The sequence below is a fragment of the Musca autumnalis genome, unplaced genomic scaffold, assembly GCF_047663935.1.
Source record: "Musca autumnalis isolate F117 unplaced genomic scaffold, ASM4766393v1 scaffold_1, whole genome shotgun sequence".
NCBI classification, from domain to species: domain Eukaryota; kingdom Metazoa; phylum Arthropoda; class Insecta; order Diptera; family Muscidae; genus Musca; species Musca autumnalis.
The window spans coordinates 129,470,571-129,487,968 of NW_027411644.1; the positions used below are offsets into that span (position 1 = coordinate 129,470,571).

General features: G+C 33.1%; 1 protein-coding gene across 5 annotated transcripts in view; it reads left to right on the forward strand.

Moving 5' to 3' along the window:
- side-VII (sidestep VII transmembrane protein) overlaps nt 1-17,398 on the forward strand; it is a 1,783,907-nt gene that overhangs the window by 1,377,241 nt on the left and 389,268 nt on the right. For all 5 annotated transcript variants that reach the window (XM_073992696.1, XM_073992713.1, XM_073992706.1 and 2 more), the window contains one exon: nt 2,559-2,733. In XM_073992696.1, the coding sequence (XP_073848797.1) occupies nt 2,559-2,733 (175 nt within the window). The remainder of the gene's footprint in view (nt 1-2,558; nt 2,734-17,398) is intronic.

Here is a 17,398-nt window from a genome sequence, read left to right on the forward strand (position 1 = left end):
GGTATGTAGGCTATGCTTGGGTGAAACTCTTGTTTATTCTTTTGAAAATTATATTTCTGGGTCGGAGATGTTTGATAATAGCTTCTTTAAATTGACTGAATATTCTGATTTTGGACATGATTAGTGCGGAATTTCTGGTTTTCTAGTTTGAGACACAAATGAAGAGCCTGGGGTAAATCCGCTCGTTCTCTCATTCCTAGCAATCTTGGTAGATCCCCATTTAGTCCTCTTACAAATGTATCTAGGGCTTTGCTTCGATAAGTTTGTGTTAGCAGACTTAGAGCCTCATTTCCAGCCTCTAAGCCTCCTAGTTTGTTTAGTATAAAAGGCAGATGTGAATAAACTGCCTGATAAAATTCTTGAACTGTTGAGTTTCCTTGAAGTAGACCTGTCATTTGATATTCTAATGTTGATACATCTCGTTTGTCGGCGTAGTGTAAGGTAAGGCACTTGGAAATTGCTAGCCATTACCTAAATTTTTATTTATAATTATGTTCAAAATACGGTAGTATTTTGGAGTACCTTTCAGATTTTCGTAGATTTTTAAAATTCTTTCCACACTCTTTCTCCAAGAGTTAAACTCTCCTGGCTTGCCTGAAAATTCCCTTAGAGTTTTAACGACATCAGGGATTTTATCTAAGTCGCCTATATTACCTACGTGCTCCGCATCAATAGATTGATCTACCGCGTTTGTTTGAATAGCGTTCGGGTTTAACGTAGCTTGTAGTATCTGAGGTAGCTATTAACAATTTCCAGAATAATAGTTTTAAGGTCCGTTAAGTTTATTTGTCCTGGTTCGTTTCTGTTATGTTGGTTTGGAGGATGGGAAGGATTTGGGGTAGGTGCATTTAAGATTGGTGGTCGTACTAAGTTGTTGGGATTTGCCATTTTAATTAAAAGACAATTTTATTCAAATGCAATTTAAGAATTTTCACACAGAGATTTAGATTTTTATTTTTTACTTTAAGTGAAGATGAATCAAATTTTGTTTCTTTCCTTTTTTAACAAAGGGATTGAAATTGTATTTATTTCAAATTTATAGCGCTTCTATTCCTCAATATAGTTCACAAATATTATATTTTAGGTCTATTTGTAATTTATTGAATGATATGAATGATAGCTTACAATAATATCAGCAAAGGTAAAGTTGTCATCTTGGTGGGTATTTCGTTTTGCAAGGCTGTGATTATAATAGTACTTCAGATTTCCTCTTCACTTGCTTTAATATCTCGGCTTATTGAGTGTATCGGCACTTCAGATTTCCTCTTCACTTGCTTTAATTTTTTTAAGGATTTTTTCCTTTTAATGAAATGTTTGTATTTGTAATTATTGTTTCTTCAAACTGTTCACTTTTTGCATTTTTCCTGTTTTTAGTATAAGGTTCTTCTTTTCATAGCTTTTTTAATTTTATATTTTTTTAATTATTAATTGTTCTTTAAAATTTTCAGTTTTGTTAGTTATTTGTTTTGGTTATTTATTTGCGGGTGAAGCGGCTTGCGTGCAACGCGTCCTTTTCCTTAATTTGTACTAAGGGGCTTCCTTCTTCACACTTTACGCGATCTTAATTTAATTTGCTCGGGCCCCAATTAGACATTTGAGTGTCAAGGTCTTAAAAAAAATTAAGATCAACTTGATCTTTTACGCGACACTTTATCAAAAAGGACCGCGGACCCCTTTTTACCTTGTTAGTTCAATTGTTGAAATTGTTGGAAATTGAAACGGACTTTATTGATTTGCTGCTGGTAAAAGAGTGACTTAAAGCTATTTTACAATTGTAAAGTGTGAATACAATTCTTAAATTTATTTGCTTATTTATATTTAGCGCATTTATTTTCGCTGAAATCACGCCACTCAGCTTTAAAAATGAGTTTTTGCTACCAAAAAAAATTTAGTTAATTTGATTGCACGCGACAAGCGTTGCATGTGTTGACAAAGTCAACTACCGGGAAATGTATTTTTTTGGGTTTATTGAAATAATTGGACAGACGAAATGTCTGCAATGCAGTTTCATTGAGTTGGCAGCTTTTGCGACGGAAATGTATTTTTTTTGGGTTTATTGAAATAATTAATCGGAATTGAATGTTGGGAATATTTTGGACAGACGAATGTCTAAAATGCAGTTTCATTGGAATTGAGTAAGTAGAATTTGCAACTTTATTGTTGCTGGGCTGAGAATTATTCTTTTGAATTATTCTTTAGGGAAATTATATTTTATTGGGTCAACAACCTATTAAGTGTTAACTTGTACTCTAATTCAATAGTCGATTTTTTGTCAGAAACGTTTTATTGTAACTCCATTTTCTGTTTGTAAATCCATTTGAAATTGGAATTATTCTATTTGTAATTCAAAAAGAATAACAAATATAAAAAGATAACAAATAAAAATTTAATTCCGTTCCGAAATTCAAATGGAATAACTCGAATTAAAATTGAATTTTAAATGGAAAATTTTCAATTCAAATTACAAAAATTATAATTACAAACAAAATAATTCTGATTTTAAATGGAACGTAACCAATTACATATTAAAATGCTTGGATTTGAATTATTTTCTACAGGACTTGAAGGCTAATATAACATCTACTGTTCCAAAATTTACTGCATCGACATTATCACCTGGTGGTGTTTACATATTGACTCTTTATGCTTTTAATTCCAAAGGAAGATCGGATCCGACAACATTGACGACATCCATGTTAGGAATGCCAGAAAAACAGCTTATTTCGGAACCAGGTAAATATAGTATTATAGTAGATCCAGGAACAAACAATATCTCACACATAGGAAAATTAAATTGAAAAAGACTATGCACATTATTATACGCTTTTAGTAGATAGATGTAGGAAGTTATCGCGCAGATAATATTGCGGGGTCACTATTCATGTTTAATGTTTTTGTCGATTATTGTTACTTTAATTTATTTGATTTATTGTTTGTCCAATGGTTCTATATTGTATAATGTTCGGCCCTTTTTAATATACACAGGTATATTATTTATTAATTTGTGAATAACTGCACAACAAAAAACCTTTTAAGTACAGTACAGCTGTTGATTTTAATAACCTACACAATTTTTCATAATAAAACTCATTTTATTATTCCTTTTGGGAACATATTTTATTAAAAAACAAAAAAAAACACATAAAATATTTCATTCTAAAAATATACATTCTATATATATATAATATTGTTTTTTATTTCACCTGCAATTTCTTTGAATCAAATAATTTTTCTTAACATCTGCCAAATCATTTGAACAAAATAAAGTTGAGGTAGTGTTAAGAGTGCATTGTAGATGGCGTGCGTAGACCAATTTACTGTTATCTAAAAACTAAAGCAATAAACAATTTTTATATGCATTTAAAACTCATCGAGATACTATTATCTCCTATTTTTGTGTATTGCTAATTGAGGTAGCAATTAGTTTTTGAAGTTTTGCGAATATGCAACTTGTTGCGCAACGAAACTAAACCGTAAACTCTAATTTAAACCGTAAACTCTCTTTTGCAAGAAAACTGTACTTGTAAGTAAACAGAAAACATCCATGTAAAAACTTGCAAGCAATCAACTGATTTGTCAAAGCAAAAGAATTTGTCCGACATTCAACAAAAACAGTTAAATTTTGTATATTAATAAAAAATTAACCAAAAAGTATTTTTTCCGTTTTGCAACTTCGAGCTCCACAAGTAAAATGTTTTCAAATATATATCACGGAATAATTAAAGACAGATCATCGATTGCTGCAGGGAGGAGAAGTGATTGCAAGAAAAAAATTTTCCACCAATAATTGCTAAACATTCTGTAAAAGAATTGTCAAAACGTCTCTCTGGATGTTGCACCCTTTTGCAGAACTTTTGTGTTAACAGACAACTTTTGTGCAAATTGTTACAATTTTTTCCGTAACCATACAGACTAGGCTGGCTTTAACTCAAAGGGAAAAAACCTATTTCGGATTTTTTAATGCGGCAACCCCCTAAAGAGTTTAGTTTTGTTATGTGCCGTTTCCACGGTACGTCGTCCCTTCTCTATTGGTTGTTCGACCCATAACTACGAATAAAATACTTATTTCCCAATACAAAATTCTGTGAGCAAACGACGATTTTTCTACGTTGCATTGTTCGAGTAGTAATACTCTCCGACCGAGAAACAAATATGTCGCATCCCTCAAAAATGATAGAATTTATCAAAAAAAAAAATAAATAAATAAATAAATAAATTATCAGTTTTATAAATTATCAGTTTTAAATTCAAGAATTTATTGAAATCACAAAAATTTTCAGAAAAAAGCAAGAAGATGAATGGGAATTAATGAAATAAACCTTTTATATAGATGCAGAGGGAAGATGGTGGCGTTTCATTCTTAATCCATTATACATTTCTTGTCCATTAGTTCAAAATCGCGTAAAAATTAGAAACAATAACACAGCAACTGTCGTACTGTGCGGACATACTTTTAGCTCGCTCCAATAAATCGTTAATTTACGCTACTTCATAGCATATAAAGCAATAAAAATCTGAAAGACATATTTGCATTGTGTCTCTAAGTCGAAGTGTTTTCGAGTACATATTTATTCTAATGCTGTTAACTTGTTATTTATCAACAAACATATAAGGAATTATTGTTTTCAGTCGGCGTTTTTCCTTCGTGCTTCGTTTTCGTAACAAGAACAATCTAAAGTGTTACAAAAGTTTTTTTTAAACTTGTCATCAAATATTACATCTATTCCCATTCCTGTCTTGCTGTTATTGTGAATGTTAATATTGTGATTGGTTGCAGAACTCCCTAAATACTCATCAATAGCTATTTCTTGATCCTGAAAATTTACAGTGTCGCGCAAAAATTAATAAACAAAACTACTAAAATGAGCTGTTCTCAAATTAACTGCAAAAACCTTTCATTTGCTGATCCTATGGTAACTTGCTGGCTCTGCCTTGATTCTTATCACTCTAAATGTATTGGTACTGAAGATTCTTCAACAAATAATACACCAAACACTGTACCTACAATTTATAACAAAATAACAAATGCTGATACTCCGTCTTGTTCAAATGTATTCTTTTCTCCGATAAAAACACCAAAATCTACAATTGCTTTGACTATCCCGAAATCCCAAGGTCATAATTTTAAAGTGGTTGTGCCTAAAACGACTATATTTGCTGGTCGATTATCCTCAGATACAACAGAAGAAGACGTTTCATCTTATATTAAAAACAAAATGAATAATAATCTCTATATTAAAGTATATAAATATACATATGCCACAAAACGTAGTAAGGCTTCCCTTAGAATAACTGTTGATGAGGACTTTGAAACCATTGTAAAACCCGTCTTTTCGCCTTATAAAGCTATAATTCATGAATTTATTTATAAAGACATCCCAAAGTCAGATATTGCTTATTTACCTAAATCCCAATCAAAAACCTAAATAGTATACCTTCCGTCAATAATATTAGTATAGCATATAAAATTTTAGAGGACTCAACTCGAAATTATCATCTCTGTTTATCGAAAGTTTTGAATTTAATTTTGATATCATTGCATTTATCGAGACATGGCTTCACAATAATATACTCGATAATGAAATTCTTTGCCAAAAATTTCAGATCTTTACACATGATCGTGTTAACAGTTTTAAAAGCAGAGGCGGTGGAGTCCTTATTGCTGTTTCATCCCACAAATTATCTCTAAAACACTGAAGTTCAGATCAATTGTTGTAAATGATGATGAAGGAATGTCTAATATATTTGCCTCCTTCTTTTCAACAACATATTCTGATAAGTCACATGTTGACTACTTTCATTACCCCTATTGTATTTCTGAATTTCCCCCTATAAATTTAAGTACAGTTGACGTATCTACATTTTTAAGTAATTTAAAAAACTTGAAATACACTACCACTCCCGGCCCTGAAGGAATGCCTGCGTGGATTGTGCAGAAAATTTCGCTCTGCCTCTTTCTATCATATTCAATACATCTATTAAAACCGGTTACTTTCCTTCAATTTGGAAGGAGTCTTTCATTATTCATTTATTCAAGTCGGGCAGTAGAATGGATGCATCAAATTACAGAGGAATAGCTAAGGTAAACGCAATTCCAAAACTGTTTGAAGAAATGATAACGGATGTTTTATCATTTCGAGTTTCATCGATTTTACCAAAATTCCAACATTGTTTCTAGAAAAAGAGATCCACTGGCACAAATCTTCCAGAACTAACAACTATTGTAAATGATGGTTTATATGAATCGTTATCAAACGGACTGCATTTACACTGACTTTAGTAACTACTATTGTTGAAGCCATATCTGATTAGCTTCTCCACATCGTATGAGTATGGGTCTATTATATGAAACCCTGCATACTCTATTCATTCTAATGCCATTGAATCTGTCGAAAAACAATTTCTTTTGTTTTGCCTGAGAGGTCGTGGATGGAAACCATAATCTTTACCCTCATATGAACATAGATTAAACCTAATAAAGTTGCCAGCATTAAAAAGTCGTCGGTCAATGCTGAATGTAACATTTATCCTAAACTTATAATTAAGTTTTTGTCGACCTTTGATCATTTTACTATTTTTTTACTTTTTGTTCGGCTTTAAGTCCTCTTTTCAATAAAACATTATTCAAGGCAAAATAACTTCTGAGTTTTTATTAGACGTTATGCAAACAACGATACACTCCGCCGTCTCCGTCTTTCTGAAAGTCGTGATTCAATAAAAAGAAAATTAATCATATACATTAACACATAGTTTTTATATCAATCCTTGAAAATAATCTGTTTTTGGTATATAAATAGTTAGTAGTTTAGACTTAAAAATAAATTAAAAAAAAGAAACCAGTAACTGAAATTATGTACATTGTTTTCACATGTCTCTCTCTTCTGAATTTTTAAAACAGAAACAAATAAAAATGTTTTGGAAATACCAAAATTTTCAGAATTATATATATAATTATATAATATAGAAAATATTAATGAAACGTTTGTAAAAACTTGTAAAACATGCATTTTAAAGAATGTTTATAGTTTGTTCTATTAAGCTTAGTGTATATCATGTGGGTTTTGATTCAAATTTCCCTAAAATACAGGAAAAAAAGAAGTGAGAAAAAATGAAGCAAGTTGCTATGAATGACGAATGGTTTCGTGGAAACGGATTAATTCGTATACATCGTTCGACAGACGAACAACGTAATTCAAACGCTCGTTGGAACATACTATTAGATTTTAAGATTGCCAAAGTCTGAGCACAATTGGAAAATAATAACACGTTCCACGTGGCTTAAAATTTCCAAAGTAATGTGTATGGGACCAATGGTGAACTTTAATGAAATTGCTTTAAAAGTCCAAGCGATGAGAACATTTTACCAGTTCATTTCTGTGGTTAAAAAATTAATCCTACAAAAAATTGTGATAATCGGCTGGATTTTAATATAAGGCTTTATTATAGGGCCCAAACTGACCATATATACTATTGGAGCTATACCAAAATCTTACCCGATTTTCATAAATCTTTGTAGGATTCTAGCCACAGCCATGAACTGGTAAACAATTTCTCATCGATTGGACGATAAATATGGCCTTTAGAGCAATTTCGTGAAAATTTACCTTTGGATCCATAGTAGAGCTGAAAAAATTATTCAACTTAGAATTAGTGATTAAGTTAGATAAAGTTCATGTGACAAGTTATTGTGATTAAATTAGTCATTAAGTTAGATAAGGTTCGTGTAACATGTAATTCTGATTCAATTAAATTGCGTAAGCAAATCATATAGCTTGTATCGACAAAGTCTTCTTTGAAGATCCGAGATCTGCAATAGTTTTGATGCATGAAGGCTTATTTCTTTCTTGACTGTTTAGATTTTTAAGTCATGGTACAAGTCGCTATTGCGACATACCAAGGTGCATTGGCAGAATTTCGTAGAACTCTGTTATGAAAACGTTGGATTTTTTATAGATGGTGGTCTTTTGCGCAGCCCCAGAGCCGAATACCATATAGTATAACTCTTGTTTGTATATCATTAATTTATTGTCAATTGAGATTCCCTGATTCGCTCTGATACCATTATAGATTCAATGCGTTTGCAAAATAATTTTTTCAAATAACTTTCCAGTTATAGGCAATAATGATATTGGCCGGTATGATTTTATTGTGTTAGGGTCTTTTCCAGCTTTGTATAACATTCAGCTCCTGAGCTACTTTCCAATAACTGGGAACATATTTAAGTCTAATGACAACATTCATTATGGTATTGAATTTTGTAATGCCACGGTAGGGTAGGTGTTGAAGAACATCTCCTCTAATTAAATCAAACACAGGAAACTTTTTACAGTCGAGATGTTTCACTGCATCACAGATTTCTTTAAAATTAACATTTTCAAATTCAGCGTCGTTACAAAAATCTTGTGTATTGGTTCCCTGAATTAAGTACAAGTCGCTGGGTTACTTGATACGCTAGAAAATAGTTCTTGTAGATATTCTGCAAATGTATTAGCTTTTCCGCGATACTATTTGTCCATTGGCCGTTATCTTGTAAAATAGACGCCCTTTGTGGTACTGGCTTCTTGCTTTGCTTTGTGCTTCCATAAGGAATAGGTTTTACTTTCGTAGGTAAGATTGGAAAGATAATTTCTCTACTTAATCTTTGAGTAATATTGTTCGGGGCTCTCTTATGCTCTGGCGATCGGGAATGTTGCCATTTCTTATAGGGTTTTTAGATTAGCACGAAAAACAGGTTTTAGGGCTGTTTCGTCATTTAATTACTAAAACCGGCAACATTTTGCGTCATTTACCATACACAAATAAATGACGAAAGCTGCGGCATTTATTCTAAATAACGTACGAAAACACCATACAATTATAAGCAAACCTGACTTTTGTCATAAACTACAAAAAAATGCAACTGTTTTATGTTGTTGTTGTATGGTGGAGATAAACAAAAATACTCAAACAATAAAAAAGTGAATATTAAAGAAACTTGCAATTTTTGTTTTGTTTTTGAATTTAGTCAAGTTGGTCGATAAACATTTGTTTTGAGAAATTCCATTTATTCTAAATTTCAAAACTTGAGAAGATGAAACTGACGAGTATAGCTGCTGAAGCACCAGAACTGTATGGTCTGCCCTAAATACATAAAACTGGGATACCACTCAGACCAATCGCATCATCAATGAATATTCTCTGCTATAACATGTCCAAATTACTAGGAAATATTCTACAAAAATATTAAAGAAACTTGCAATTTTTGTTTTGTTTTTGAATTTAGTCAAGTTGGTCGATAAACATTTGTTTTGAGAAATTCCATTTATTCTAAATTTCAAAACTTGAGAAGATGAAACTGACGAGTATAGCTGCTGAAGCACCAGAACTGTATGGTCTGCCCTAAATACATAAAACTGGGATACCACTCAGACCAATCGCATCATCAATGAATATTCTCTGCTATAACATGTCCAAATTACTAGGAAATATTCTACAAAATCTAGTCTCAACATTATGTAACATAAAAAACGCTACTGAATTGAAAAACAAATTGCTGATGATGGTATCACTTTTTACTAATACACTCATATATTTGGTAATTAAAAATGCGATGGAAAAATGTGAAATACTACAAAACCACACCACGATCCCAAAACATAAATTCCTGAAGATTCTTCAATTCTGCCTTAACGAGATCAATTACTTCCAGTGTGATAAAAAATTTTACCATCAAACATATGCTCATGGGCAACCCTATATAGAAAACTATTGTCAATATAGTACTTGACAAACATTTTGACGACGTAATAAAGGAACTTAGGACAATGAATATTGAAATAAAACACATTTCAAGATATGTTGACGATATTTTTAGATAGTAAATAAAAAACAGTTGGAAACATTTCTAGAAAAGCTTAATACGTGTCACAACAAATTGCAGATTACCGTTGAGAAGGAAAAAAACGGAACTACCCATATCTTGATATAATACTATTCAGAAAAAAACGATAAAATCATAGCAAACTGGTATGCAAAACCCACATCGTCAGGTCGAATTATAAATTACAACACCACACAAACATACAGCATGAAAATAAATACAACAAATTTAGCAAGAACAGTATTACATTAAGCGACAAAATCTTTCACAAAGAAAACACACAAATCTTAAAAGAAATTTTAAGAAAAAAATAATTTCCCAACACCAATGATAAAAAATATTATATCAAAAAGTACAAAGAAAACACAACACAAACTGACAAAGAAAAACAAAATTACCTCAGTGTACTATTTATTCCAAAGTTAACAGAAAATAGAACAATAAAAAAATGAGAAGCACAACAAAAACATCCATTGCATACAAATCTATCGAGACATTGAAAACTATTTTTGCAAGAAAAGCGAAAAAGAGAGACACACCTAAGGAGAACGATGTTGTCGATTAAATAACTTGCAAGGGAAACGAACTAGAACAATGCAATAAAGTTTATGTAGCAACAACAAAGAGGAGATTAGTTATTAGAATGAACGAAAACGAAACAGACATAAAGAAAGGAAAATACAATACAGCATTGGCGCAACACATCAATGAGAGTGACCACTCAGCTAACTTTGCAAATGTCAAAATATTAGATACGGGAAAAAATAGAAAACAAACGATATACATACATTGGGGAGTTTGCGAATCCATCAGAGAATAAAAATGTCAGTTAACACTAAAGAAGAAAAGGACAACACAAAACTTCAATACTCCGTTACAATTTACATTTGATTATTAATATATTTATTGATTATACAAAATGTGTGTTCCTGAAGTCCAGTTTTTTTACAAATATAAGTGAAATAATAACGATTAATTGTAAGTTAAAAACTTAAACATGTATTGGAAAAATTTGTAATGAAACAAAGCTTTGTTAACAGAAAACTCTAATGAAATATCCCCTGAAGGAGGAAACAAGCCAACGAAACGTTGGGAAAAATAATGAATTTAAATTAACTCTTTTTTCATTCACAAAAAGTCGACCAAATAGCCCAAAAATGGCAGATAATACAAAATTACCATTGGTCAACAACAACAAATAAAAGGCTATTACTCAACTTTCTTTTATGTTTTACTAGCTCCATAATTAGACTTGGATACGACGGTGTAGTTTGAGGTAGTTTCAGTCGTGCCGTGCTATTCCAGGCAGCTTGTTGAATTACACTATGCAACATTTTTAAGGTGATCTTGTGCAAACAATTCGAACTGAGGATTTCTTGAAAGTACAGACCCAAACGACAAGAAACCCTAGTTGGGTTTTGTTGTGTCAGATCCAGCTCGGATTTTATGGCACCATCTAAACATGGTTAAATATTGAGTTTTTAAAGAAATTCGGGGCTATATCTCTGAAACCAATGTGAATGAACTCGAAAAACTACATTTATAGGCCCAAATTTCAAAATATATGAAAAATTTAAAAATTTTTATACATTTCTCACTGTATCTCCAAAACCGTTAATTTTTTCTTTTGGAAAAATGTTCCCTGGAATGTAATACACAACTCTTCAGAACATGTCATTGTTGTAAAATGCCTCTATGCCCTTGTTTTCAGTACATTTTTCAACGACGATTTAATAAATATGTCAATAATGTAGTGAAATCCGAAATGCGAGAATAACCTGTTGGTGTGAACTGTGTTTGAAATACAAAGTAAGCATTTTAGAGTTTCAGAATGTTCTAAAGAATTGTCGAGAACTTTATTTGGAAGATTTTTGCAAAATGTTACATGGTTCAACTCCCAATGGTTTAGCCGATATTGACCAGAATTTCAGAAATTATGTAAATTTTTCTATATTTTATAGATGTTGATGCCCTAGATGGAGTTTCTCTTATGTGGTCATTTCAAAAGATAACTTCTACTAGTTTAGGGCTACAATATTGCTAAAGACAGCAAGGCCAAATTCCTATTCGTTTCTGAGATAAAGGCCTGATAAATGCAAAAAAGTGTAGATTTAGCCCGGTTTAGATGAGGCCATAAAATCCGAACTGGATCTAACAGGACAAAACCCTACTAGGATTTTTGTAGTCTAAATATGTACTTTCAAAAAATGCATACTAGAATTTGTTTGCATTTTCAGTGTTGCATAGTGTTATACTCGTAAACGTGGTTACTATTTTCTCTAAGTCCTCGTTAGAGTCTATAGGTTTGTATTAGATAGGCTCATTGATTAAGTGCTTACATTTTAACCAATCTGCCCTTTTATTGGTTAGCGCCGAGTGATGTATATCGTAATTTTTGAAATGTATATAAGAATGTATCACAAAGTGGGTTTCGCTAATAAGGCATATACGAGTATCACTATTAATTATTAATGGGTTCTCAAAGGATGTGTTCTTCTTGGTGATTTGTGGTATTTGGGCTTGTTTTGCAACTTCTGTGTTCGAAGTTTATTCTGTGATATATTTTTATTACCTGAAGTTTCTGATTCATTATTCTTTCTCACTTCTGCCGATATTGACGATTTATCTAATTGCTGGTAGTGTTAGTATTTCGGAGAGTTTTGCATACTTTTCAGTCGATTTGACAATAATTGGTTGTGGTTTGGCGATTGCAGTGTTTGCTTAGGGTCTTTTACAATATCTTCGGATTCGGCAGAAATCGGCGGTGTAGTAGCTTCCATTTCTTTTTTTCAGGATCCTCTCTATTTCTTTGGGTAACTCATCCACATCGGTCATATACACTATGCTGTGTTGACTGGTGTTTTCATTGAGTGCAAACTGTTTCTAATGTTTTTATCTTCTCAATAAGTTCCAACTCTTTGAGTTTTGTCACACGAAACAGGCTTAGACTGTTTCTTGGACATAACGTCCTCCATCTGCGGTTACTTTCAAATTAAAGGATAATTTTTGGAATAAAAATGTTTGTGTGGCAATGCTATAAAAAAGGAAAGCAATTCACATTAGGAATAAAACTTGGCAGCATTTTTATTGCCATTATTTTGAGTGACACGTTTGTTTATCTTTCTGAAATATCAAGAAAATAATTTAGTGTTTTATTTAAACAGTGTTTTTAATGTTAACACACAACACGATGGAGGCGACACGCTGATAAGGTGTATTCATCAGCTAGTTAGCACCATCTGGCAGGAAGAACGAGTACCCGATGATTGGAACCTGAGTATCCTGTGCCCCGTCCACAAGAAGGGAGATAAGACTCTATGCTCTAACTATAGGGGCATAAGTCTACTCCCTATTGCCTACAAGATCGTGTCAGGGATATTGTGCGAACGACTAAAGCCCATGGTCAACGAGATAATTGGACCATACCAATGCGGCTTTAGACCTGACAAGTCCACCATTGACCAAATATTTACCCTGCGGCAAATCCTGGAGAAGACCCAAGAGATGCAGATCGACACCTACCACCTTTTTGTCGATTATAAAGCAGCCTTCGACAGCCCGCTGCGTTCAAAGGTATTCCAAGCCATGTCTGAATTTGGTATCCCCGCAAAGCTCATCCGGCTTTGTAAAATAACTTTAACTTATCAGTTAAAATAGGAAAGAACCTCTCCGAAGAGTTTGGTACCAAAAGAGGTTTCAGACAAGGAGACAGCCTTTCGTGTGAGAGAGCCAAACGTCAAAAGAAGTTGCACAATCTACACCAATAGTCACATGTTACTTGCTTATGCTGATGATATAGACATCATAGGCCGATCAGTAAAAGAAGTAACTGATACCTTTATAAAGGTCGAAGGAGAATCTGCTAAAGTGGGTCTGGCGGTAAACGGTGAGAAGACCAAGTTGATGGTGTCGACGCGCAATGCATCCATTGAGCTCGGACCGATTGTGGATGTTGGTTCCTATAAATTTGAGGTAGTAAAAGACTTCGTCTACCTCGGCACCTCCGTAAACACAACAAACGACATCAGTTGTGAAATAAAAAGAAGAATTGTATTGGCCAACAGATGCTACTTTGGTTTAAGTAAGCAGTTTAAAAACAAAGCCACATCTCGTCAAACAAAAATAACGCTCTACAAAACACTGATACTACCCGTGCTGATGTATGGCTCCGAAGCCTGGGTACTTGCCCAAGCAGACATTGCAGTGCTTGGTGTGTTTGAGAGAAAAATTCTTCGAAAGATCTACGGACCAATCTGCGTTGACGGTGAATATCGACGTCGCATGAACCACGAGCTGTATCTGCTATACAACGACATCAATATAGTTAAAAGTATCGAGATGCAGCGATTGCGTTGGCTAGGCCATATCATAAGAATGAGCGATGATGAACCAGCTAAAAAGGCGTATGAATACATGCCACATGGCGGTGCACGCAGAATTGGCAGGCCAAGGAATAGATGGCGCAAACAAGTGGATGATGAGATGAAAAGGCGCGGTATTCCAGAGTGCGAAGCAACAAATAGAGAGGAATGGAGATCTCTTCTTAGTTCGGCCTATAGAACAAATGTTCTGTAATGGGCCAGCTAAGTAAGTAAGTAAGTACACAACACGATGTGCACACCTTGCTGACAATATATATCGTTCGCGGCGCTCTACAATCTTGTTGGATAGATTTTGGTGATTTTGTCCTTGTTCCGGAAAATTTTGTGTTCGCAACGAGAGCCAGTTAAAAGAATAAACATGTATAAATAAACGAAATGTTCTTAAATTTGCTTACCTATTACGGCTGTATAAACATTGGAAAAATCTCGCAATCGATTTTTGCCAAATAATCCCCTAACATTGTAACTCATTATTAGCTCGTGTTCACATATCAGATGTAAGTTGCTTTAAGCATTTCTAGCGAGACGGGAAAATGTCTAATTTTCGATGTTTCACCACAAATGTTGCCAGCCTCAGAATTTGTGTTTTGATATTGAATTGTCTATTTCTTCACAAATCTTTTATTATTTCTTTAGGTCGTTAAAATGATATACCTTATGTTAATTCACTCGGTAAATTCACTATACTTTATTGATTTTTTACAAAAACACTTTTTTCCGGAACCGCCAAAATTATTTTACGTCAGACAATTAAGAAAACGAAGAAAAAATTATAAGATGCATAGTTGACTCTGTCAACATAATTTTCTACTATTGACATGGTGACATGTCAACACAATGGGTCTATATTTCTGTTATGGTACTAAAAATATTTTAAATTTACTATATTCACGTTTTATTCGATGCACGTTATGTCAGTTGCAGTCGTATATTGATTGTTCCACCCTTATGAAATTTTTCCTGGCCTGGCTCAGCCTGTTTTTTTTTTTTTTTTGTGAATTTTGCCTGTTGATGCGAAGATAATTTTTTTATTAATGATTTGTATTAATTTTCTCGTTTAGAGTTAAGCTAGATGATCGAAAATTTTTTGCAAGTGAAAAAGGAAAGCCTAGGACTCGAACCCAAACAGTCACCAAATTACGTGACCTGGTTTCGCTGCTAGTAGAGCAGTTCTTCAGACGTATCGACTGTGGGATAGCTTCTCTGTCCTAGAACTTTTGGTTTTTCAAATTTTTATACAATCACGGATATATGGCCGTTGAATTGTATTTCTTCATGACAAACGCTTTTTTGCGCTGCCTTTGAATTAATGAGTTTGGCTTTGAACGCTAACACGCCATGACAAACTTTTGGTCTGTTCCAGAACTGCAAGAATCTAAAAATTTTTACTATTTTTTCCGATAACATAAAGGAAAAAATGTTATCGTAGTAAAAATTAGTAGCTTCTTGCAGGTTCTGGAACAGAGCAATTTTTTCATATGTTTTCAAAGACGCGTGTTCAAATCCTAGATGGTCTCAGCCCCATTTACTTTTTTCAAATAATTTCGATATAAATGCTACGTCCCCTCATACCAGTTGCTGACATTATTCGGATGTTCCATACTACTTTCGAAAACGACTATCACTGTCGAATGTTTGCAAATATTTTTCGTGTGCACACAAGCACGTGGGTCTTTTGTTCGTCACAGTTCGAAATCGATATCTTTTTCGAACATTTGGTGAATGTTTATTCTTCACAAGAAAAATTATTTTAAGAAAAATTTTTTACTTTGAAATTTTTTTTTTTTTGTTTCAAAAAATTATTTTATGTTATTTGTATAAAATTCCCATCTACTTTTTTCAAATAATTTCGACATTAATGCTACGTATACATATCGAGTCGCAAACATAACAAAGAAATAAAAAATGAAAAGGTATATAACAGAAACATCAAGAAACTCCACAAAAAATTGTTTTCGCCACTATCGTAGAAACTATCGTCATTCATTCGCTAATAATATTATTGGCGATGTTCGAAATCGAAGGGTTTCCTGCGACAAACTGAGCGACGAATGAATTGTTTTCAATTCATTCTCGTGTGTCGTTCTCGAACAAAATATCCGCAAAACTATAGCGATACATTCGATAGCAATGGTATGGTGGGACTGTTTTTGTCGTCTTTGCTTTGCAAAGAATGTGTGTTTAAGTTAAATAGTTTATTGTTGATATAATTTTCGCATATCACCGGCCAATCTGTTGTGGCCTAGATTATCGTTAAAATCTGCAAACTCCTTATTGTTACATCCTTGTAACTTTTGCATTGCAGATTTTAACGATAATTCTTTCGTTGAGTTCTTTGACATTTCCCCACCTCTCATCATTTACTCTTACTTTCCATCGGATCGTTGAACGCTATCGAAGCTTTATTGTAAGCATCTGCAAGATCGTTGCAAATTACAGGTAATATCGTTACCAAAACCTTTTATTTATTCAATAAAAGCTCATTTGACTTCTAGTCAAACAAATATCAAAACGAAAATACTGCCTTTTTATTTCTTTTATCTTTTCTTTTTATTTACATTGACGTAAACATTTGGTCACTTCGAGCCGCGATTGAGTCGGTGTTGTTGTCGGTGCCTTTGTTAATCGGTCTGTTTGCTCTTATTTCGCAGCAAACAACATAACATCCATACAGTCCATCCATATATCAATCCATCCATTCTTCCATTTTTCTCACATAATCTCATCAACAAAACAGGTACGTAAAGTGTTTTATGTGAGAATATCAAAATAAATAAAATTAAAAGTGAAAAAATAACAACAATTGTTTGTGTCGTGATCGCTGTTTGGCCGTCTTACAACGCGTCGCGCATCCCCCTCCCGCTATTGCTATTTTTTGTTGTAAAAAATATTCGAATTTTTCCTATAAATTGTGGTGAAATAGTGCACAAAATTAAATATAAATAATCGTTAATAAGTGTACTAAAATTAGTGCAGAAAGAACCACACATTTTGATAAATTAATTGTGCCAAAATTGCATTTTTTATTCCCCACATAATTTGCATAAAAATCCCTTTACGTTTGTTTGGTTATTAGCAAGCGAACAACATACATTCGTTTATACGTACATACGGGCATAAACATACATACATACGTACGCTCATATCGTTGAGTCAG